This window comes from Leptodactylus fuscus, chromosome 7 (assembly GCF_031893055.1).
Source record: "Leptodactylus fuscus isolate aLepFus1 chromosome 7, aLepFus1.hap2, whole genome shotgun sequence".
Taxonomy (NCBI): domain Eukaryota; kingdom Metazoa; phylum Chordata; class Amphibia; order Anura; family Leptodactylidae; genus Leptodactylus; species Leptodactylus fuscus.
Window position 1 is genome coordinate 33,508,753 of NC_134271.1, and position 24,909 is coordinate 33,533,661.

General features: G+C 42.1%; 1 protein-coding gene across 2 annotated transcripts in view; it reads left to right on the forward strand.

The window, feature by feature from the left end:
• Positions 1–24,909, forward strand: part of PC (pyruvate carboxylase) — a 628,691-nt gene that overhangs the window by 292,669 nt on the left and 311,113 nt on the right. Inside the window, exon 20 of one of the 2 annotated variants that reach the window (XR_012717231.1) lies at positions 158–918. Coding sequence is in view for 1 of the 2 variants with exons in the window: in XM_075281583.1 (XP_075137684.1) it covers positions 158–406 (249 nt within the window). In the remaining variant the exon portion in view is untranslated. Of the gene's footprint in view, positions 1–157; positions 4,471–24,909 lie in introns of those variants that run through there. The other variant, XM_075281583.1, reaches the window with a different exon arrangement.

Genomic DNA, 24,909 nt, shown 5'->3' on the forward strand with positions numbered 1-24,909 from the left:
CTGGTATCTTGCTAGTAAAAGGCATAGAAACCATAACCCAGGTCCTGAATATTATAACTTATATTGTGCTTTTAGTTCTGAAGATAGTCTGGAAGTTTCATTGGTTTCCTCTCTGATGTCTTGCTTTGCATCTTTAACAATTGTCTATTGTCTGCAGGAGATGCATTTCCATCCCAAGGCCCTGAAGGATGTGAAAGGCCAGATTGGAGCGCCCATGCCAGGAAAAGTGATTGACATTAAGGTGAAGGAAGGAGAAACCATTGAGAAGGGACAGCCTCTCTGTGTACTGAGCGCCATGAAGATGGAGACCTTGGTGAATTCTCCAGTGTCTGGAACAGTCAAGAAGATCTATGTGAAACCCGACATGCATCTGGAGGGAGAAGATCTTGTTCTAGAAATCGAATAAATGGAAGATAAAATGGAACAGTTGTGGGGAAGGGGATTAGTGAATTGCCTAGCTTTCTGTTTCCCTCTTGAGGGGGCGCTGTATACTCGTCTCCCCATGTCTGCTGACTGTGTGTCTTATCGATGTAAAACAAGTGCTTTACATGTGGGTTTAGGGACCTAAATTGAAATCTGGATTATTTTCACTTTGCTTGCTGAAAAAAATAATTTGCTAAATAACACACAAACGCTTTTTCCTTTGCTTTCAGGCAAACATTAGAAAAAGTATTTGCCAATCTGCTCTTGTCTGGGTGGAGAGAAATTGTTCCGCTGGAGATTGCTTACTGTTTGGAAAGGAGTCTGAGGTTTCCCATAAAGTATAAATCTCTCCCATTTCTCTTTTTAGTGCCAAATAGCAAATAGCTGAACTTGCAAGTACCACTCCTGCTCCATCCAGCTCCGGTGTGAATAGGGATTAAATATGTATTAGAGCCCTACATGTTAGATTGCCATTTACATACAGTGATTGACTGTGTCCAGGCATGCCATATGTAACCTCTTATCTCTGCTTCTTACTGCTTTGTTCCGTCTCATCTTCTCTTATATCCCCTCTCTGCATCTTCCAGGAAACACAAAGGCTTGTAGTAGGTTTCAGCACCATGGACAGAGATATAACACTCATCCCATTACATTGTCTACATCTTACTGTGCACATACTATAGAAACCGCTTATCTCGCAGATAATATATGGTACTATAACTCTACCAGTTCATGACTCTGTAGCCTAAAATACTATAACCAATAGCAGACTTTGCCCCTTCTTGTTCTAATGATTTTCTACCTTATTTTGTGTCTCATATTATATATTTTTTATTTCTTTGTACTTCCAGATTTATTATTTCTATAGGTCTCTGACTGGTGCCTTCAAGACTTCGGATTGTATTTGTAGTTCTGGGAATATACTATATGTTCATGTTCTGAGGCTGGTAACACTGTATGGTAATTGTAGCGTCCTATAGTAGGCAATCATTGCGCACCCTGTCATTGTTTGGACTGGTAATTCTTAGAATATGAAATTTTCCGATAACTTGCACTTGAATAATAACCAAATCCATAGTCCTAATATGTTACATATCTTCTGGCTGTGTTGTTGTTGGTGTATTGTATGCATTTCCATTCCTGTATTTGGAAAGTGAAATTATTTTCCCGCTGCTATAGTCTAGCATAGAAGAGCTACATGGTATCCTTCCACTGTGCATAATAATGAGGACTATGGCTTATAGGAAGCAGCTTCACTTTTGCCTACACAGTTGCAGTTGTCAGTATTAAGATGGCTACCGTCACACTAAGAAAACGGAATCAAAGACCCCTCTGAGAGTGCGAGCCTGTGAAGAGCAGTTTGTAAAGCATTATGCAGATGCCGAGGTTGTCAAGGAATGGTAACTGTCGTATGCTAGGATCACTTTATAGACTCCATGGGTCTCTGGGGGATGTGCGGAGTTTAGGGAAAGGCTAAGTTTGCTGTAGTTATTGTAGTCAGGCTGTGAAAGGCATCAGAATAGAGGAAAGGATAGAACACCACATAGTGCACTACTAATAGACGCAATGGGCGGCAGCTCTGTGTTCGGTGTAGAAACTGGGGACGTAAGAGCGTGACGTAGCTGGATCATTCTTCCGGTATTATCATCTGGATTCTGGAGCTATGCATAGTCATAACAGTATAGTCATGAGGTTATAGAGGGGTGCACATAGATGGCAGTAATATTTATCAACCTTTAGTGAAACAGGCACACATAGGACTCACATAAATCATGTATATGGTGTGCATTGACTATTAGGCCATTTTGTATTGATACATAGAGAAAAAGGTAAGAGAATGGCCGAGCCGGATCCTCCTTCCGCTATTGTCATCTGGAGGACGGCAGCTACACACGGTTGTAAGTGTGTAGTCGTGAGAATACAGAGTCACTTAGTGACGCCAACAAACACGACTCTCATAAGACTGTTCTATGGTCTAAAAATGCCACCGTTTATTTGTTACCCTGTATCGGGATCACTATAGCCTAACTTGCATGCCCTTCAGCACTGTAGACACTACATTTTAATTTAGGGCAGCAGCTGTGCATTGTGGGTAAATCCTAAGCATTCAGGGATTGCCAGCTGCAGTGTTTGGGCTACCCCTGGTCTTGAGTGCCTTTGGGCTCTGCCTATTTTAAGATTTTTACCATCTAACCTCCCTTGCCTAGTTAAGAATTTATAAAGCCTGCGCAGGAAGACGCTATGTGATGTGTTCTGCATTAAGACTCTCCGGCCTGTACCCTCTTTTCACCTTGACTTTTTTTTCCCCTCTGCTGAACAACACTTGCTGATACATGGAGCACTCATCGCCAACACCTCGTTCACCACTTTAACTCTTTGCTAGCAGGAGAATGGCGCAGTAAAATTTTACTTAGCATATATATGTTGTGTACGGTGCATTCACTCCTTCTCTGTATCCTGTATAGCACAGACCTAATGAGTTACTTATCTCTGCGGCTGCACAAGTAGACTAAAGAAGTGGCTCCACTCGCTTCGCCAAGGACATCGCTAAATGTTCAGCATTTTAATTGCCTCCTATAGTAGAGCGTAGTCGGAGACTCGAATGAGTTTTTACCTGCGTGTGCCCCTTATGTAGCTGTCACATTGGATGATTTGCGCTGTGATTGTTATAGGTTTGGATATGTGAAAAGGTAAAGGTTTCCAAAGGGCTCTTTGCATTTCCATTTAATGTGTAATGATGATCTGTTCACAGATACGTTGTGCGTGAGGAGCAGCCTGTGGGCAATACATAGCGCAGCGTTTTGTGAGAGCTCTGACCTTTTAATATCTGAAATACAATGAACTGCGTGTGAACCCAGATGGGTCATATAGTGATAAATGTTATGTGTCTGATGTGCAGCCAGTGTTATGGCGGCCACAATTACAGCCGTCTACTATAAAGTCCGTGTATACAGAGCAGTGGGCAAAGCCATATAACAAACTATCCACAAGTGCAATGTTACTGATCTCTTTACGGCTCGCTCTACAACACCTTTTTCCATTCCAGGTGGATTTTTTTTTTTTTTTCTGCAGGGTTCTCTTTAATTTCTGGCATTTTCTTGTGTACAAGATGTTTTTACCAGTAATAACCAAACAGCTCCCTATCCACTTAGTCTATGCAAAAACGTACTTAGCATGTGCACAATGAATCCTTATTTAATACAAGCGCTCAGGCTCTCATACACAAGAGCTCGCTGTGATGGGATTACAGATGGGTTTTGTGCACTTACACAATATTCTCTTGCTTTTTCCATGTGTTTATTTAGAGCCAAGCAAATATTTTAGTGTATTGGACCATGTCGTGCCCTATGCCCACCATGCACCTTTTAGCCATTATTCACAAAGGGTATAGGGACTTGGTGTTTACATTGTCAGGCTTATTCATTATGTAACCGCAATTCTGTCGCTAAACTGGATGCACAATACAACTCTTTTAATCATGCTTTCGCCAATATAGGATTATGCCGCTGTATTTTATGTTGTGTACGCTTACAGTGAGCGACCCAATTGAAATAATGTTTCATCAAGCAAGCTAATATTGATATATGGAGAATATTGGGCTGCTGGGCCCCTACTGTATGCATCTTCACAGTTTAAGCGGACTCTGGCGAGCACACGGAGCGTTGCGCTCTCTGTAGAGGCTGGGTTCTTATTGCGCTTTTAGTCAATGTAGTAGAACAGCAATTGAGATGTCGTCCCCTTCTCTCCACTCCATATGTTAGGTTATAAAGGCTGCTTTGTGAGTGTAGTAACAGTTAATATCAAGTAGCCTTTATGGTGAAGATTGTAACCCAGAATCATTGTTAACTGTGGACCATTAACTTTTGTTATACCAGTATTTTTGTAACCTTGTTTACATCATGACCTAACTGGATAATTTCCTTGATTGTATAATTCTAGAAAAAAAGAGCTAGAAATGTCTTACATGTACAGGTTGAAATTTGCCTTTGGACACCTTGTTATGGATGTGACTTACCTTCGTGCTTATCCATTGGAAATAAAGCTGAAATTATGTTACAATGTATTTGCATCTGTTTATTGCTTCTGGTCATTTCTTTGAACGCTCATGAGGGAACCAAGAGAGGCTGAAGAGACAAAACTCATGTGAAGAAGTGTCTAAATAGCAGATACTACCCATCTTACTAGAAAAATAAGAATCCTTTAATAATCCCACCATTGGGAAATTCAGTGTGTTACAGCAGTATGATAATACAGTAATATATTACAAGAAAGAACACATACAGGCTCATAGCAGATAGAAAATATACTAGGAGTCATAGCAACTAAGAAGAAAAACTCAGGATCATTTAGTTGTGTGTGGAGTGATCTCCGCTTAGCCTGAAGTTGGTTATACAGCCTGATCATGGTTGGGAGGAAGAACTTACGATAGCAGCTCCTTATGAGACTTGGGGTGAAGTAGTCTGTCACTGACATTACTGCCCAGGGCTAACACTGTCTCATACATGGGGTGGGATTTATTCTCCCGCAAGGAGCTCACTACAGGCAGTATCCTTCTGTCACCCACCACCTGTACTGGGTCCAGGGGACTCCCCAGGACAGAGCTGGCCCTTCTAATCAGCCTGTCAAGTCTATTTCTGTCCCTGGCTGGTATACTACTCCCCCAGCAGGCCACTCCGAAGATGATGGCTGATGCTACCACAGAGTTGAAAAATCAATTGTAGAATACCTTGAAATGGAATCTAGCAGTCACTTACTGGTTAGATTAGAACTATTTTTGTCTCTTATCCTTTCTAAATCAGTGACTGAATGTATTTGAAAAAAGTCCGCTGCTGCCCCCCACAATCTCTCCTTGTAGCCTATTCAGAAACTGTATTTCCATGACTCAATTCAGGACTCTCTATGCATTCCTATGGAAATAATCAAGGCTCTCATAGAAATTCATTGAGACTCCAGATATCTATGAATTGGTATGTCAGAAAGGAGGTCACTTGAGGTTGTTGTGGACCTGATATCTATAGAACATAGTATGGACTGGTACACATGTGTAATACAGAGAAGCTGAGGCTAATGGTGTAGCCTCAAATACTTATAAAACCTAGAATAGTGGTTCTGATGTCCTATGGAATCTTTCACATGCCACCAAGGTTACAGTTGTGCCAATATTACTTCTGGGCATACTGCCAATTTAAGAAACAGGGTATGAGAGCTGTGTATATAGTTTTATAAGGCCTGGTTCACATCTGCGTTTAGTATTCCATTCAGGGAGTCCACTTGAGGACCCCCGATCGGAATACTGAACACATTGAAAGCGGTGAGTGTATGAAAGCACACAGACCCCATAGACTATAACAGGGTCCGTGTGTCTTCCATGCAGTGTCCACACGGAACATGCGGAGAGAAAACTACTTCATGAACTACTCTCCTCTCTGCGTGACTCTTGCGGACCCCATTATAGGCTATGGGGTCCGTGTGCTTTCATTGCTCACCGCTTGTCAATACATTTGGTATTCCATTCGGGGGTCCCCATGAGGACTCCCCAAACAGAATACTGATCGCAGAAGTGAACCAGGCTTAATGGTCAAGATGTACAGTAACTGAAGTAACTACCCTTTAGCCTCAGAATCCTCCTACTCATAGTTAGAAGCAATAAGAGGATTTCTGCTGGCAAAAGAGAAACAGGTGAATGAAATAAATAAGGGACAAAAATGAGATTTCAGAGCTGGTTTTCAAGGGGAGGAGATAAAATCTGTCAATAAATATTACAAAATATATTTGTCAGAAAATTGAACATTTGAAGTTTGTGTGCTTAACCCTTTCCTGGTGCAGCCATATTTTTGTTTTTTTCACTCCCCACCTTCCAAAAGCCACCACTTTATTTTTCTGTTCACAGAGCGCTTTATTAATGAGGGCTTGTTTTTCATGGGACAGATTGTACTAAGTACGGAATAATGAATGTTACCACTACTAAGACCTAGGAGGCTGCAGAACAACTTAGACTGGGGATTTATTTAAAAAAAAAAAAAAAAAAAATTATGGTTTTTTTCTTTTAATGGCAGTCACTGTTACGATTATGGTAATCCAAATTTATTTTCTGTTATTTTTTTTTTAACACCATAACAGAAATACTAAATGTGATGGATCAGAATAAGTAAACACAAAACCAAAGACCCTATAAAACCCGGCACATTATAAATTGTTGTAAAACATAAAAGATAATAAAGCGGATTATATACTTCTCAGTGATGCTGAAACTTAAAGGAAAGTCCTTCACAGTTGGAAATGTTGGTCTGTGTCCCAGAATGCACCAAGTACCACTTAACTGTGAGTGGATGGAAAGGGCAGTGGGCCAGAATACGTACTCGTAGATGGAATTGCAGTACATTGCATGCCGTTGTCTACATACAGTACATTGTTTATAAGGCGATCTCCCAGACGTTTACCCTGCTTACAAGGCATAGAGGGATGGTTTTGTTTGTGTGTGTACCTTTAAGAAGTGACACTTATTTTAAGCTTTAGAAAATATTGCTTCGGAGAGTTGGGAATTCCACCTTGGTGTGTCATAGGTAGACTGCCAAACTGTATCCTTGAACTCCTCTTCTATAAATAATGTGTCAGAAACTGAAAAAGAAAGAAAACGTTTCCAATGTTTCCTCTCCAACTAGAAAGGTGATTGTGGGAAACTAACACTGTAAAAACCATAGAAGACCAGTGTAGTAAATGGGACATTTTTAGGTTTTTCCTTGTAGTGCCATTTTAATTTGTTTCTATGTAAGATGATGCCAATGTAAATTGGCCTCTTGGGTTAGCACATATGACTGCATTGTAGACAAATGTAAAGAAATCTCATTTCAAGTCTCATGTTTGATGTGACAGTCATATTTCCAAGTGAAAATAGGAATTGAAGCCATATATGTTTATTTAAAAAAAAAAAAAAATAGGGTTTTCTGGGCTGGGGGACTCCGTATCAGATTGGTGGGATTAAACATTTGGACCTTGCACCGATCAAATCTTTGAGACAACCTCCGGAGCCAAAATCAGAAGGCTTCATTGACTGCATAGCAGCTATGCAGGAACATTGTAGTTCTGGTCTTAATCACTTCAAGTAAATAGAAGCAGAGTGCAGCACTCCGGGGCAGCCACTATACAGTGGATGGAGCCTTCTGTTTCCAGCTCAGTCCCATGTTATAGGTCAGGGATAGGGAACCTTCGGCTCTCCAGCTGCTGTGAAACTACAATTCCCATCATGCTCCATTCACTTCCATGGGAGTTCCAAGAACAGAAGAGCAAGTATACATGCTGGGAGTTGTAGTTTTGCAACAGCTGGAGAGCCATACGTTCCCTACCCCTGTTATAGGTGCTAATGCCTGAGGCTGCTTAAGAACAGCTGATCAGCATGTGGTCTAGGTGTAGGAACCCCAATGATCTGATACCCCTCCTAAACTCTTCATCAGTATCAGAATGGCCCATGGTCTGGAAAGCCCCTTTAAAAAAGTGTTACAATCAGTCTGAGGCTAATCCAAAAGTGACAACCTATTACCACACTCGCTAAAACAGTTTATGCAACAAAACATGAAAAATTAAAATGTCTTTCAGTTCAGTTACACCCTAAAGTCATTAGCAAATCCAGGTTATAGTACCAGGGTCTGGTAAAACCTCAATGGGGAAGAGGAAAGAATTTGGCACCGGGCATTAGAGGTCCAGTGCCTGGGGTGGCTCTTTACAGGGGCAGCCCCCGGTGATCAGGAAGAAAAAAAAATCATAACTTTTCCCAGCTTCCTGTAAAACTTTAGTGCAATATCTATGTTTTCTTGGGATTATGGAAAAGATTGGCATGAAGAGCAACGACTGGATGGAGGCTACAAACCGCAACATAGAGCGAGAGTGTGGAGGAAACAACAATGCTCCTCCGTCTCCGACAGAGATTTGTAGTGTAGTAGACAGAGATACCATAGTCTGTAGTAAATAGCAGAGCAATCATCTTTCTTTTCTATCAGAGGAGATGGCTACCAGGGTCCATGTTCTAATCTCTACTGTCTGTAATATATTACTTGCGCTATACTTTGCTTATTTTGTGGTTTTACCTAATAAAACCATGTGCACGTGTCTGTGATGGCAAAATACACAAAGATAATTCCATTGTACATAGTGTAAGATAAGGGGACATTGGTAGTCCAAGAAGTGTAAATATCAGGGACCCTGCTTACAAGAGGTTTAACACTGAGCTGACTCTTTCTATAGATATTCCAAGATAATATTTGCATAGTACTTATTCAGTAATATTAGTAATCGCAGATACTAATGACTGGGCACAGTAACCAAATTACCATTTACAATGATAGATCTCTCACCTCTGGTAGCAGAGACCTAAAAGTATAGTAAGTACATTGTATATATTTACCTTTTATATTTTACATTTAATGTGTTACTGTATATATCTCTAGATTATAAAAATGAATTCTTGTCTGTCTGTTCTCTATGCGCGACCAAACGACTGGACCGATTATCAAATTTGGCACACAGATACTTCAGGTGTCCGGGAAGGTTTAAGACAAAGCCCCAACTCACTCGGACGTACCGTTCCGGATATACAGCTTTCCCAACACCCTGACCTCTCTATTAGCCAATACAAACCTGCGCGTCTTCACACAGTTCCACAAGCCGAAGGATTAGATACGAGTGTCTGCACGCAGTTCCACAAGCCAGAGAATTAGATACTCGCGTCTGCACACAGTTCCACAATCCAAAGGATTAGAAACGTATCTTTGCACATAGTACCACACGCCGAAGGATTAGATACACAGGTCATCACACGCCAGAGAATTAGATACGCGCATCTGCAAAAAGTACCACATGGCTAAAGATTAGATGCGCACGTCTACCCACAGTTCCACATGCCAGAGGATTAGATACACACATCTGCACAAAGTACCACACGCTGGAAGATTAGATGCACAGGTCAGCACACGCCAGAAGATTAGATACGCATGTGTTCACACAGTACCATACGTCAGAGGATTAGATACGCACGTCTGAAAACAGTTCCACATGCCGCAGGATTAGATACACGCCACTGTACACAATACCACAGGCCGGAGGATTGGATACATGCCAATCACACAGTTACACGCTGCAGGATTAGATACACGCATCTACACACAGTTCCACATGCCAGAGGATTAGATATGCGCGTCTGCACAAAGTACCACACGCTGGAGGATTAGACACACAGGTCAGCATACAGTATCACACACCAGAGGATTAGATACACATGTCTGCACACAGTTCCACATTCCAAAGGATTAGATATGTGCGTCTGCACAAAGTACCACATGTCAGAGGATTGGATACGCACATCTACGCACAGTTCCACACACCACTGCACAAAATACCACAGGCCGAAGGATTGGATACACACGTCTTCACACAAATCCACACGCTGGAGGATTGGATACGTGCCACTGCACACAATACCACTCGCCAGAGGATTAGCTATGCACCAATGCACACAGTACCACACGCTAGATGATTAGATATGCACAACTCCACACAGTACCACATGCTGGTGGAATAGATACGTGCATCAGCATACAGTACCTCACGCCGGAGGATTAGATACACGTCTCTGCACAGAGTACCACATATTAGAGTTTTACTCCAGGTTTCCATAGCATCCCAGCCATTTTTCTTCACTACTATTTGTCAGCTTTAAAGGGGCATGATGCTGTGGATGACACTGTTACACAAGGTCACATACTCACAGCTTTACTCCAGGTCTCTATAACAACCGATCGCAGGTTTTTCACTGATATCCCTAATGAGATACACATGATCACGACGCTTATGGACACACACAAACGATATACAAAATACACCAGTGCAAAACTGGACAATTCTTATGGGGCCACTACGCAAACAAAAAATGAAATATATCCGTGTGAAGCCAGGTCCTCGTGCTAGTATTAGATATATTTGCAGCATATGGAAGCTTATGCAAGGTTCACACTGGCATTGGCTTTTCCGCTTTTGTAGTCGATTGGGCATGGGCCACTACAACGATTACATATGAATCCCTGCAGATCCCATTTACTGTAATGTGATCTGTCAAGTGTCCATATTTTTAAAACTGAAACCTCAGGACAAAAAGCTGGAGTTAGACTTACCAGTAACTATTTCCATGTAATCCACCATGACGGCTACACAAGGAGGTTGACCTCTGACCCGCTGTAGGGACAGGAACTGAGAGACTTGTTAAATACACCACTCCCACCACCACTCACCAGTGTTTACCAAATTACAAAGGAAAGGTGCGAAATATATAGAGATGAGTGAACAGTGTTTTATCGAACACATGTTCGATCGGATATCAGGCTGTTCGATGTGTTCGATTCGAATCGAACATCACGTGGCAAACTCCAAAAAAATTTGATTCCCCTCCCACCTTCCCTGGCACTTTTTTTGCACCAATAACAGCGCAGGGAAGGTGGGACAGGAACTACGACACCGGAGGCATAAAAAAAAAAAAAAATCAGAAAAAGTCATTGGCTGACGAAATCAGGTGACCTCCATTTTAGACGAATAGTGGATTTCTATTCCGGGTCATATGAGAATGTGAACTTTGTGACTATGAGACAGGGATAGCTGTAGAGGCAGGGATAGCTAGGGATAACCTTTATTTAGGTAGGAATGTTATTAAAAATAACTTTTTGGGGCTCTATCGGGTGTGTAATTGTGAGTTTTGTGAGATCAATGCATTCCTATGGGAAAAAGTTTGACAGCGCTGATTGTCCCGAGTACGGAATTCGACCAATCAGCACTGGCTCTGCTGGAGGAGGCGGAGTCTAAGATCGCTCCACACCAGTCTCCATTCTGGTCCGACCATAGACTCCGCCTCCTCCAGCAGAGCCAGCGCTGATTGGTCGAATTCCGTACTCGGGCCAATCAGCGCTGGCCAATGCATTCTATTAGCGTGAGCTGAGTGTGCACAAGGGTTCCAGTTGATAGGGAAATCAATACGTTCATATATATTCCCTATATGTGTATACATTCTTACAATAACTTAAGATTGTAACATGCATCTCCAGGTCAGCTTGACACATATTCCATATTAATCAGAATATTTGCAGACATAATGCCGCACCCCATAATAAACAGAGTAATAAAGTGGCTGGAATAAAGGGATAAGATGGTTATTAAAATAGCTTAAGATGAGACTAATGGAAAAACCCATGTCAAAATAGACTTTGTTATGCCACGCGGTAAGGTGACTAAAACATACCCTACGTAATGCGCACTGAGTTAACCTCATCATCAGATTTCAGAACAGTTAGAATATTCATTAGTGGTGGGATATTCTTGTAATACTCATGTATAGAAATTGCTGAATCCTAACGGTTAATGATTACTCAATGACACACCCATATACGCCTACCGAGTTAATGATTACTCTATAATACACCCTGTATGTATGTACGCCCACATCATTGGGTATAAGAAGAGATGATTTGTTCAATAAACTTTATGCTTTAGCTCAGATTCATCTTGTTTCTGTGTCATTGCATCACTGACGCTCCGGAGTGTGACGTAATTTGGAATCCATCCAATATACCTATTGGCCTGACTTGAGGACCACCCTGACAGTAAATGGCGCCCAACGTGGGGCTGGCAAAGGCAAAAGACCTCAATATCTTGAGACCCGGCAATAGCAGAGTTAAGGATCAAAGGACACACAGACAATCACCGGTGAGGTAAGAACCATTGCTTCTTACTTACAATATCTCTGTGTTTCCAGGGGTCTTCTAACTCTGGGACCGGATCTGAAGGTATGCTATAGTCTGTCTTTTGTACTTCCAGCCCATATTATTTGGCAAAGAACCGTAGAATATCATTCTTGATACTTAATGGTATATTGGATTGGATATTTCTATGTATTACTGTTCTGTTATGTCTAATGTGTAACGGCTGTGTGAATGTATGAGTCTACCTAATACCTAGAGGGTATGGAATGGTCTGTTGGGGTCTGCCGTAAAGACCAACTCTTCCCGGGATCAGACTGGTGTGTCCGGTGGGTCTGGGAAAGAGCGCCCCTGATGGGTGATCATACATGCCAGATACCTCCTCTTGGGAACAATTAGAGATATGGGGTACAAAGTACATCATATGACTGAGACTGATAGATTCTCTGTAATTCTGTCTGGTAACCAAAGGGGGATGCCTTTAGTCAGAGGATAAGTCTTGTCTTATGTTTGTCATTGTTTGTCTTGTAGTATGCATGACGCTATCTCACATGATTTCAGGAGAATTTGAAAGGGTTTAGGTTGTTCTTGTTTTGTTTAGCATTAGCTTGCTTCACCCTCTGGTTGATATATAGAATCTATTGTTATGCAAAGAGTAGCCTGATATCTGTACCGTATCTAGCTCCCCTGGCGGTGATCAGCGACTGGAAGGTGACTGAAATTTAGGAAGTCACAATTGGCCAAAGGGGTCGCTGAACTGTTCTTGGGCCCAGCAAGCACTTTGTGAGCTACTGGGTGGGAGAAAATGCCTGGAGTGGGAGTTAGATCAGGAGGGTACAGTGTCTGTGGCATCTTATAGAGTACGGTAGTGGTGTACAGTACTGAGAGACAGGGGTTTGTATCTTAACCAGAGATGGGCATAGAGGAAAGTGCAAACATGGGAAATGTACCTAGCCAGCAGGAACCTGAAGGGGTTAAGGCTTGTGATGCTTGTGAGATAGTGTTATGTGTACATGCAAAGTTGTTATGAAAGAAAGATTCAAGTAAGCTATTAAGTTATTGCAAGTTCTAGAAATGTGAAGTGATCTATTAGTGAGCTGGCGATCAGCCTCAGTGCTGATTAATGGGTTAATGACAATAAGTTGGTCAGAAAAGGAAGTTTGGTTTGAGGTAATGAAAGATATGAAACAAGAAAGTAGTTGGATTGTGAAAAAGATTTTGATAGGTATAATATATGAGAAAAATAGTAAATGTAAAGTTCCTCCACCATCTCAACCCCATCTCATGTCTCCTGTTGCAGCAGGACCAGGAGGATGGACTTGTGTGTATGGACAGCAAAACCATGATTGGTGTAAATAATGTTTTGCCAAAAAGGAGGGAGGAACCAAGATCACACAAAGGAAAAGGACTATATCATAATGTTTACATCTAGACTAGGGCATATGAACCTGAACCTAGTACCTCTGCGGTAGAGCAAGAGGAAAGTTTAATTACATTGGAAGAGGAAGAGGATAACCACCCTTCCTATCTTCAGACTATAGGGGTATAACATCATTCACCCCTTAGATTTCAATAAGCACCAATGACTATTATCTCATTGTAAACCATGGGGTCTAAAAGATAAAAGGGTGCTACTCAAGAATGTCCCAGACTCATTTGATTTGCAAATGGGCTGCTTCTATAGACATGTGGGTCTGAACAAACATTTACATGGACAGATCTAGAGTCCATCTTAAAGGGAAAAAAAAAAAAAAGATAAATCTATAATGCAATCAGTTATGGACACAATAGAGAAAATGGGAGAATCTACAATTCCTGGAATAAAACCCAGCCAGGAAAGCATGTAGGTGTCTTGATTATTATAACTGTGAGAAGATGGGACACACCAAGCGTCACTGTAGGTCCCCACATAAAGGTAAAGTTCGGGGGAAGGTGTCTCATCCTAGAACTCACAATAGGATCCTGTATCAATGTACCACAAATTGCAATTGCTCATATATGTATGAACAGATTGATAGACTATAGTCAGTGGTAAGTCACCTGTCAATGTATTAAGAGTAGATATACTGCTACAGTACAGGGTATATAGATGTATACAGTGTATACAGCCCCACCTGACAGTAAGTCTCTGATACACTGTGGTCAAAGTCCCTGATATTGATATTGGGCATATGCCAGTTTCTCCGGTGGTAAAGCTAGGAGCAAAGTCCCTTATAGTGGAGTAACCTCCAGCAATAGGGAAATATATCACAGAATTAATTCCTTTGGTGCAATAAAGACTACAAAATCTTGTAACCTTAAAGAGATACAGTACATTTCTTTTGAATCCAGCTGCTCTAATTCCTATTGGTGCAATGGATTCAAAAAGGGGGGAAATGGGACAAGTAAAATAATGATTTTACTTCATTTGTTGATTTTATAGACCATGGCTCAGGGAAAATTAGGTTTTCCATATGTTTTTAATGTATCTCTCATTAATTCAGATGTTGAGTTTTTTTGTAGATGGCTCAAGAAGCATTGGTGATGATGGACGGTTCTACACTGGGTATACAGAGATCACACAACATGAGGTAGTAAAAGCAGAACCACTCCCTCCTCATATGTCTGCACAGGAGATGGAGCTGATGGCGTTCATTGAATTGCTTAGAAGGTCAGAAGGTAAACAGTACAACATATACACTGACTTCAGGTATGATTTTAGAGTTGCCCATGACTATGGTCCCATATGGAGGGCAAGAGATTTCATTACAACAGCAGGTACTCGTATTAAACATGGGAGTCTCATTAAACAGTTGATGGAAACCCTGATGCTTCTAAAAGAAGTAGCTGTAAGAAAAGGTAAAGGCACACACAAAGCCACCAATGAGGCAGAGACAAGGTGCAAACAAAAGCAGCAAGGAAACCAAGGTGAAAGGACACCCCAGGAACACCTCCGCTGATCATGGTGAGTACTGAGTGAAACCAAATGGACATAAGTACCTTTACAGGCTCTAACTTGGGAAACACCGGGGAAGAGATGAAAGGTCTGGTCAAAGGCTGGAGCTCAGGACAATGAAGGTCTGTGGAAGGTGGGATTGCGGGTATGCCTGCCAAGGTCCTTGTAGCTGTTCACGGTATGACCCACCTGTCTAAAAATGCTATTTGTGTTTTGCGATAAGCAATGTTTCACACCTGGGTTTTCAGTGGTTGCCAACACATTTACACAAAGCATGGATGACATATACACACATATATACAACACAATCCAGGTAGTATAGTTAAGGTGCCCCAGATACATGCACCAAAAACCCTCTACCCATTTCAATGACTGCAGATTGACTTCATACAACTACCTAAGGTAGGCACGTATGAGTATGTTTGTGTGTGTGTTGATCTTTTCACAGGGGAAGGTGTCCGGCCACCAATGCCAAAAGCCATTGCAAGAGTCCCTGCAAAGAAACTGATATTGGAGGTTTTCTGTAGGTGTGGATCTGAAGCCATAAAATTTGACAGAAGTATCCGTTTTACAGGAGAGGTAATGCAAAATGTTATGCAAATGTTGGGGATCACACAAGCATTTCATACATCCTTTCATCCACAAACTAGGGAAAAAGTGGAGAGACTGAATGATACCCTAAAGCTTAAAAAGTCAGAAAGCAAGTGAGAAATTAGGGAAACCCTGCACAGAGTGCTTGCCATTGGGTTCATTTTCTATAGGGTACACGCCAATGGAAAAAAAAAAAAAAAAATAGAATGAAGAGATGCCTCCTTTTAAAGGTTTTATTCAGGTCAGCATCAAGGCTAGGCTTGTATTTCCCACAGACACTAGGCTAGGCCTATACACTGTGACAATTTCATCAGTTATGTCCAGAGCCTCCAAAAGAGACTCTCCCTTGGGCATAAACAAGCTTATGATTCTATTCCAGGTTTGGTGGTCCTTTCCAAGTCCTCCTTACTACCGCCACTTGAGGGGAAGGCCATTTAGATTCATGCAAGCCACTATAAGCCCTGTAGCAAAAGAATGATCCTGTTTCTGATGATTTTGGTAACTTGGCTCCAAAAAGGGGAGACAACCGACGGGATGATATCCCAAAATGACACTGTGATGACCATACGGCTTATAAATGATATTTTCTACAATCAGCCTAGATTTATAGAGGAAATAGCTGAACAATTTGGTCTAATTTCTTGATAACATGGAGGAATAGAGTAGTTTTAGAGAAGTTATTAGTAGAAAAAGGAGGGGTTTGCAAAATTATTGACATTAATGGTTGTACTTTTATCCCGAATAATACAGCCCCTGATGGAAGCGTCACTAGAGCGCTAGAGGGTCTTACATCCCTGTCTGAAGAGATGGCTGAAAACTCAGGCATTGACAACCCCTGCACTGATTGGCTGCAAACCTGGTTTTGAAAATGGAGTGGCCTCATGTCAAGCCTTTTTGTCTCGGTGGCAGTCGTAGCGGCAATACTTGTTACCTGTGGATACTGCTGAATTTCCTGCAATCAAGGACTTTTTCATAGATTGACTGATACAACTATGTGTTTGGAATCAAAGCCCTGCAATGATGATTAAATGTGAAATGCTATAAGTGAGAATGAGATATGATCCTTCTCATACCTTCAGGGAATTCGGGAAGGCCCGACAATAGCTTCTTGCTATTGAAGTACTTGTGGATGAGGGAGGTCTCATATCTGTTCTCAAAAGGAGGGATTGATAGGGAAATCAATACGTTCATATATATTCCCTATATGTGTATACATTCTTACAATAACTTAAGATTGTAACATGCATCTCCAGGTCAGCTTGACACATATTCCATATTAATCAGAATATTTGCAGACATAATGCCGCACCCCATAATAAACAGAGTAATAAAGTGGCTGGAATAAAGTGATAAGATGGTTATTAAAATAGCTTAAGATGAGACTAATGGAAAAACCCATGTCAAAATAGACTTTGTTATGCCACGCGGTAAGGTGACTAAAACATACACTACGTAATGCGCACTGAGTTAACCTCATCATCAGATGTCAGAACAGTTAGAATATTCATGATTAGGGGTGGGATATTCTTGTAATACTCATGTATAGAAATTGCCGAATCCTAACGGTTAATGATTACTCAATGACACACCCATATACGCCTACCGAGTTAATGATTACTCTATAATACACCCTGTATGTATGTACGCCCATATCATTGGGAATAAGAAGAGATGATTTGTTCAATAAACCTTATGCTTTAGCTCAGATTCATCTTGTTTCTGTGTCATTGCATCACTGACGCTCCGGAGTGTGACGTAATTTGGAATCTATCCAATATACCTATTGGTCTGACTTGAGGACCACCCTGACACAGTGCACCCTCGGCTCTGATGTAGCAGAGCCGAGTGTGCACAAGGGTTCTAGTGCACCCTCGACTCTGCTACATCTGATGTAGCAGAGCCGAGTGTGCACAAGGATTCTAGTGCACCCTCAGCTCTGATGTAGCAGAGCCGAGTGTGCACAAGGGTTCTAGTGCACCCTCGGGTCTGATGTAGCAGAGCCGAGTGTGCACAAGGGTTCTATAGCGCACCCTCGGCTCTGCTACATCTGATGTAGCAGAGCCGAGTGTGCACAAGGGTTCTAGTGCACCCTCGACTCTGCTACATCTGATGTAGCAGAGCCGAGTGTGCACAAGGGTTCTAGTGCACCCTCGGCTCTGCTACATCTGATGTAGCAGAGCAGAGTGTGCACAAGGGTTCTAGTGCACCCTCGACTCTGCTACATCTGATGTAGCAGAGCCGAGTGTGCACAAGGGTTCTAGCACACCCTCGGCTCAGATGTAGCAGAGCCGAGGGTGCACAAGGGTTCTGCTGATTCTGTATACTGATTCTGTATCCTGGCCAATCAATGCTGGCCAACGCCAGCGGTGATGCAGAGCTGAGTGTGTGCAGAGCTCGCACAGCAGGGCTGACCGGCACACGGTGTAGTTGAGCAGAACTGGCTCAACACTGCTGAGTCTCTGCATACCCATAGGAATGCATTGGCCAGCCTTCGGCCAATCAGTGCTGGCTCTGCCGGAGGAGGCAGAGTCTAAGGTCGGACCTGAATGGAGACTGGTGTGGAGCGATCTTAGACTCCGCCTCCTCCAGCAGAGCCAGCGCTGATTGGTCGAATTCTGTACTCTGGCCAATCAGCGCTGTCCAATGCATTCCTATGGGAAAAAGTTAGCTTGCGAAAATCGCAAGCTGACAGGGATTTCCATGTAATAAAGTGACTTATATGCCCCCAGACATGCTTCCCCTGCTGTCCCAGTGTCATTTCAGGGTGTTGGCATCATTTCCTGGGGTGTCATAGTGGACTTGGTGACCCTCCTGAGACAGATTTGGGTTTCCCCCTTAACGAGTATATGTTCCCCATAGACTATAATGGGGTTCGAAACCCGTTCGAACACTCGAACAGTGAGCAGCTGTTCGAATCAGATTTCGAACCTCGAACATTTTAGTGTTCGCTCATCTCTAGAAATATAAACTACAGTATGCTGTCTTACATAAAAATATTAACTAGGGAGGGTAATTAGACGCCGTCATGGTGGATTACATGGAAATAGAGTTACTGGTAAGTCCAACTCTGGCTTTCCATGACATCCACCATGACGGCTACACAAGGAGATATACCAGATTACAACAACTCCTAGGGCGGGATTACCTGCCGAAAGGACCTTACGTCTAAAGGCTAAATCACTTACCGAACCTAAAACTAACCTGTAGTGTTTAGCAAAGGTCAGCGAACTAGCTCAAGTGGGAGCCCTGCATATCTGCTCTAGGGAAGCCTCCCGTCTCTCATCCCAAGAGGAGGAAGCTACCCTAGTTGAATGAGCTTTGATGTTCCCTGGCTCTGGTAGATTCCTTAACAGGAAAGCCTGCAGGATTGTCACATTAATCCCCCTGCAATGGTAGTTTTGGAAGCCTTATGACCTTTATTTTTGTACCCACAAATTTAATTAATAAATTGACATCCTTTCTCCAGGAGGAGGTAGTTTCCAGGTAGGTGACCACTGCACTTCTGATGTCCATGGCCTGCTACTCCCTCTCTTTTGAAGGAGAGAGATTTGAGCAAAAGGAGGTAGTCCTCTAACCTGCTCCCTGAGGAACTCTGACACTGCGTTCAGCATAAAATTTGGATCCGGCCTTAAAGAATCCTGTCACTTTGATTCTAAGATAAGGTTCCCTAATAGATAAGGCTGAAAGGTTCCGGACGGCAGGAGGCAACCATGGACCGCGGGGTGAGTTTATATGGACTACCCTCTGTGTTTTGTACCCTCCCCCTTTTTTCCTTCGTGTTTCATGTTTTGCTCCCCCCTTTTGTTCCTGTTCTGGTCTCATGGTATGGTCCGTCCCCCCCCTTTTGTTTTCCCGGATTTGGTACGACCCTCTGGTATCTAACCGCTGTAGTTACGCCCCTTTCCCTCTTTCTCCGGCAGCCGGCCAGTGGTGACTGTTATGTCAGTCCAGGTAGCTGCAACGGGGCTAAGGGATAGCAGTAGGGAATCTCGCCCTGCACTACTCCCACTAGCTAACCCGGTCCCTGCCTCACGGGTGTGGGTCGGCTGTACTCAGGCTAAGCCTGACCCCGACAGCTCCTCTCTCACTGATACCGTAGGCCTAGAGGGAAGTGGGAGAAGGAATGCCCTATAAGATCTCTAGGGACTGGAGACTAAAGGGGGTCACCCCTAACGAACAAGTGAAGCTGCTACTGACAGGGACTGACAAGGGTGTGCGCTGACTAACAACACAAGCAGCACACAGGAAAAATGTGGGAAAGGATTCCCCCAAACCAATATGGGAAGGAACCTTACACTAGGAAACAAACACAGGGAAACTGAGTAGAAATCAAAGGATAAGGCAATTCACTCACACAGTCAATTATACACAGAGGGAGGATTGGTGAACACAGAAGGGAAAACACACAAACCAACTCGTTCACCCAAAACCTCCCAAAAACCAACCACGGAACTTCCTCTATCCAAGATAACCACCTACTCCTCCTGCTAAGGCCTAGCTCTGTAAAAGCGACACTCAGCACAGAACCATGGGAGGCATGGGTTTAAATACAGAGTAGAGACCACTCCTCCCAGGTGCAAATGGGAGGACAGACTAATCAACCAGGAGATAAAGCTGCCTACCATCAGTGCGCGCGTGCAAGTCAGAAGGTGTGCACCAATACCCACGACAGGACAACCCCGCAGCGCCAGGATGCCACCCCAGACACTGTGCAGCCAAAAACTCCCCAGGTAAGAAAAGTAGAAAGTAATGAACCTAAATACTCCTAACAGTGACGGACCCCGCAGAAGTTGTTTTAACCCTCCCTCCCTGTTGTTGGTTTTTGTTGTATAAAAAAAAAAAAAAAAAAAAAAAAAGGAAAATTGTGAGTTGGATTAAAAAAAATAAATAAATAAAATGTATGTATATATATTGTGTATATATATATATATATATATATATATATATATGTGTGTGCATGGAACGATCAAAAGATGTGTATTTGGTGTTTAATAAAAAATTAAAAAAAGGCGTGTACCATTGGTTTTGAAGTGTTGCGTCTTTCGTGGCACCATTTGTTTTCTTGGTGTTTTTCTTCCCTAAGTGGTCTGTCTTGTACCCCCTGGTAATTATGTTTTTCTTTTGCAGTTTCCCCTCGTCTTTTCTATACCAGTCACAGCTGGAGAGCGGTTACGAGGAAGTAGGGTAGACTGGGAGATGCTGCCCCACCGCGGGAGGGGGCTGGGCTACCCTATCCTGATATGGAAATGTTTGTTACAATGCTGTTGTTTACGTACGGTTGCCATGGTTACGGTTGCCATGCAACACACTGTTTACATTTTGCTAGTTTTATAAATAAACAGCTGTGGCCGACCTTTACCCACACAAAAAGTTATAATTGTGTTCCGTACTTTATTAGTTAAGTGTCAAAATTAATAAAGGGGGTGGAGGGTCTAGTTCGTGGGCATTTGAAATCCCCGCAGTCCTGAATCTCCCCTAAGAGCCTCGCAGTGGAGAGAGCGAACAAACTACCTCTTCAATGTTCATGGCTTTACCTAAAGCATTGAATCCTTCATCCCTGTCCTTAGAAGTGAACTTTCTTTTTTGAAACTGATAGGATAAGGATCAATAGACTTAACCCTTTGCTCAGAATCCAGGAGGACAGAATGAGAACCTTCTCTACCTAGAAAGGATCTGGACACGGTCCCAGCTGCAGAATAGACAGAATGTGTAATAACACACTATTATCAGAACAGGTAGACTGTATAATAACATCGGCCATTATCAGAACCTGCCAAATGTGTAATAACATACCCCTTTATCAGAACAGGCATAAAGTGTAACATACATACACCATTATCAGAACAGGCCGCCTGTATAATAACATACACTATTATCAGAACAGGCCGCCTGTATAATAACATACACTATTATCAGAACAGACCACCTGTATAATAACATACACCATTATCAGAACAGACCGCCTGTATAATAACATACACTATTATCAGAACAGACCACCTGTATAATAACATACACTATTATCAGAACAGGCCGCCTGTATAATAACATACACCATTATCAGAACAGACCACCTGTATAATAACATACACCATTATCAGAACAGACCACCTGTATAATAACATACACTATTATCAGAACAGACAGTCTGTATAATAACATACACTATCAGAACAGACCGTCTGTATAATAACATACACTATCAGAACAGACCACCTGTATAATAACATACACTATTATCAGAACAGACCACCTGTATAATAACATACACTATTATCAGAACAGACCACCTGTATAATAACATACACTATTATCAGAACAGACCGTCTGTATAATAACATACACTATTATCAGAACAGACCACCTGTATAATAACATACACTATTATCAGAACAGACCGCCTGTATAATAACATACACTATTATCAGAACAGACGGACCTATTATAAAGCGCAGAAGACGGTGGCCATTGCCCTGTTGTCAGAAAAGGGTTTTATTCTCTAATCACTAGAGATCTGACCTGATATAAGCAAGAACCTGTAATGAATAGTATGTCCTTGCGTAATGCATCCCTTATATACCATTCAACAATGGTGTTATGTCTATTATACATATTCATACACACCGATCAATATCTACCATTCCACAATGGCGTTATGCATGTCAATATATCTACACAACCATATAATGTATATATCCATCACTAAATACTATTCAACAATGGTGTTAAGCATGCTATATCTCTATTCGTATATATTGTTCAATACTGGTGTACTGTATCCATTATACCATTCGACAACTGTGTTATGCATGCTATATACACCTATCTATATACCACATAACATACCATTCAATAATGGCGTTATGCATGCTATCATTATATACCACTCCGCCATGGTGTTAAGCATGCTATACCTCTCAGCATATATACCATTCCATACTGGTGTAATGCATCCATTATATAGCATTCAACAATGGTGTTATGTGGGCTATATACACATATATTCATCCTTATATATCATGCAGTAATGTGTTATGCATGCTATATCATTATATACCGTTCAAGGATGGTATTGAGAAAGCTATATCTTTCCGTATATATCATTCATTACTGGTGTATTGCATCCATTATATACCATTCAACAATGGTGTTACGTTAGCTATATATATATATCTCATTATACATCATTCAGTGATGGTGTCATGCATGCTATATCATTATATCCTGTTCAAGGATGGTATTGAGCATGCTATATTTTTTCGTATATATCATTCAATACTGGTGTATTGCATCCATTACACCATCAACAATGGTGCCATGCACGCTATATATACACCTACTCTAGCCAACATTATATACCATTCCATCGTATATACTGTTCAGTAATGCTGATCGACATGCTATACCTATCTCCCGCATGGAGATCAGTACTCTGTCAATGTGTACCCTTCAGCAAAGGGGTTTATATATGTCAGTAACTGCCTTCCAGCCATGAAGCTATACAGGTTAGTAAATGCCTTTTAGCCATGAAGCTATACCGCTTAGTAAAAGCCTTTCGGCCATGCAGCCATACCAGTCAGTTAATTACCAGTTAATTATTTGCCTTTGGTCACACAGTGTTCATATGCCAAAGAGCATATAACAAGCACAGCAATGGTCTCTATAAGATCTCATTTCGAATGGCACACCATGGTATACCGCCTTCAGTACATATTGTTCCAAAAGGAGCCACATATATCGACCAGCGATGGTGTTATGCATGCTATCAGCACATATAACTCCACATTGGGGTTAACCCACACAACAAAAGCTTTATGCATGCATATATATATATATATATATATATATATATATATATATATATATACACACACACACACAGTAGATTGTATACACACACACACCTCAGTGTACACTATACATACATATACATCAATAGGCATTTGTATTATCTATATATATCATAAAGCAATGATATTATCAGTATATACACCATTAACTATGGTGTTATGGCTGCTATATATCACTTAGTATAAATCATTCAGCACTGACATAATGTATTCATTATATATCATTCACCCATGGTGTTATGCATGCTATATACCTATCTGTATGTACCACTCTGTCTTTAACATAGCAGAACAGCCGGTTTTGATCAGGCCACAGCTCTGACCTTACTCACCGTGCCCTTTTAGGATGTGGCAGGTGGTGATCAGACAAGGCCAAACTTTAACTGGGGCCCCGCCTGACAATGTTGCACAGGCACATGTGCAAACCATTTTGTCAGAATCCAAGATAGCGAGGCTTCACCTGAGATAAGCCTCTCACCTTGAGCGTTTCCCCCCAGCAGGATCTGCGGGATAATCAGCAAATTGAACTGCTATCAAGCTTTACTCCATCTAGTAGCCACTGTTATACACTAGGCATCCTGGGAATTTGCTTCTCAATAGAACTTTACCCTCTATGCTTTCCCTGGCTAAGCTTTGTCTGTAGTGCAGGGAAAGCTTCCTATAAGCCAAAAAAGTCCTACCTCTTCTAAGGCTTTAAGAGAAATAAACCTACTTTTCCTCCTGTCATCTAGACAGGGCACGAGGCTAGAACTGGAGGACTGGACTTCTTTGTACTGAAAGGCCTAAGTCCTCCAAAGTCAGCTTACCCTCCTTAAGGGCCTTTGCCATACTTACTGAGCATAGGGCTTTTAGAATAGGAATGCCAACTCCTTCCTACAAAGTGGTCATTTCCTGAGACTTTCCCTTGCTCCTATGGGTACCTTCCGTCTCCACTTAAAATTGGAGAAAGGAAGCCCAAATTACACTCTGCTCCATTAAAAGAAAAAAATTACTCCGGCACAGAGCAGCTGTTCCAAGTACTCACCACCAAGATAGCTGGAAGCAGCCAGGGGATCTGTGATCAACAGCTTTGACTCAGGGAGCAACATGCTGGAGCATGCAGTGATACACTACATACCTTGCAGGAACACCGTCTAGTTCACTTACCGCCCGGCATTCATACAATGACATCACCTTGTGTAGCCAGAAATCCTGGAATCCAGTGATCCTGCAGCCACTCTACCCCCTGCATTAGCCCTAAGAGACCGCCGGAAGGGGGGAGTTTTCCAGGGGCAGGTCGAAGCGATACCCCAGTGTCCTTAATGGCCCAGGGAGGCAGGCGCCTCTGACTACAACCGAGGGCAGGACGGTGGTAATACTTTATCTATCCCCCGGACGG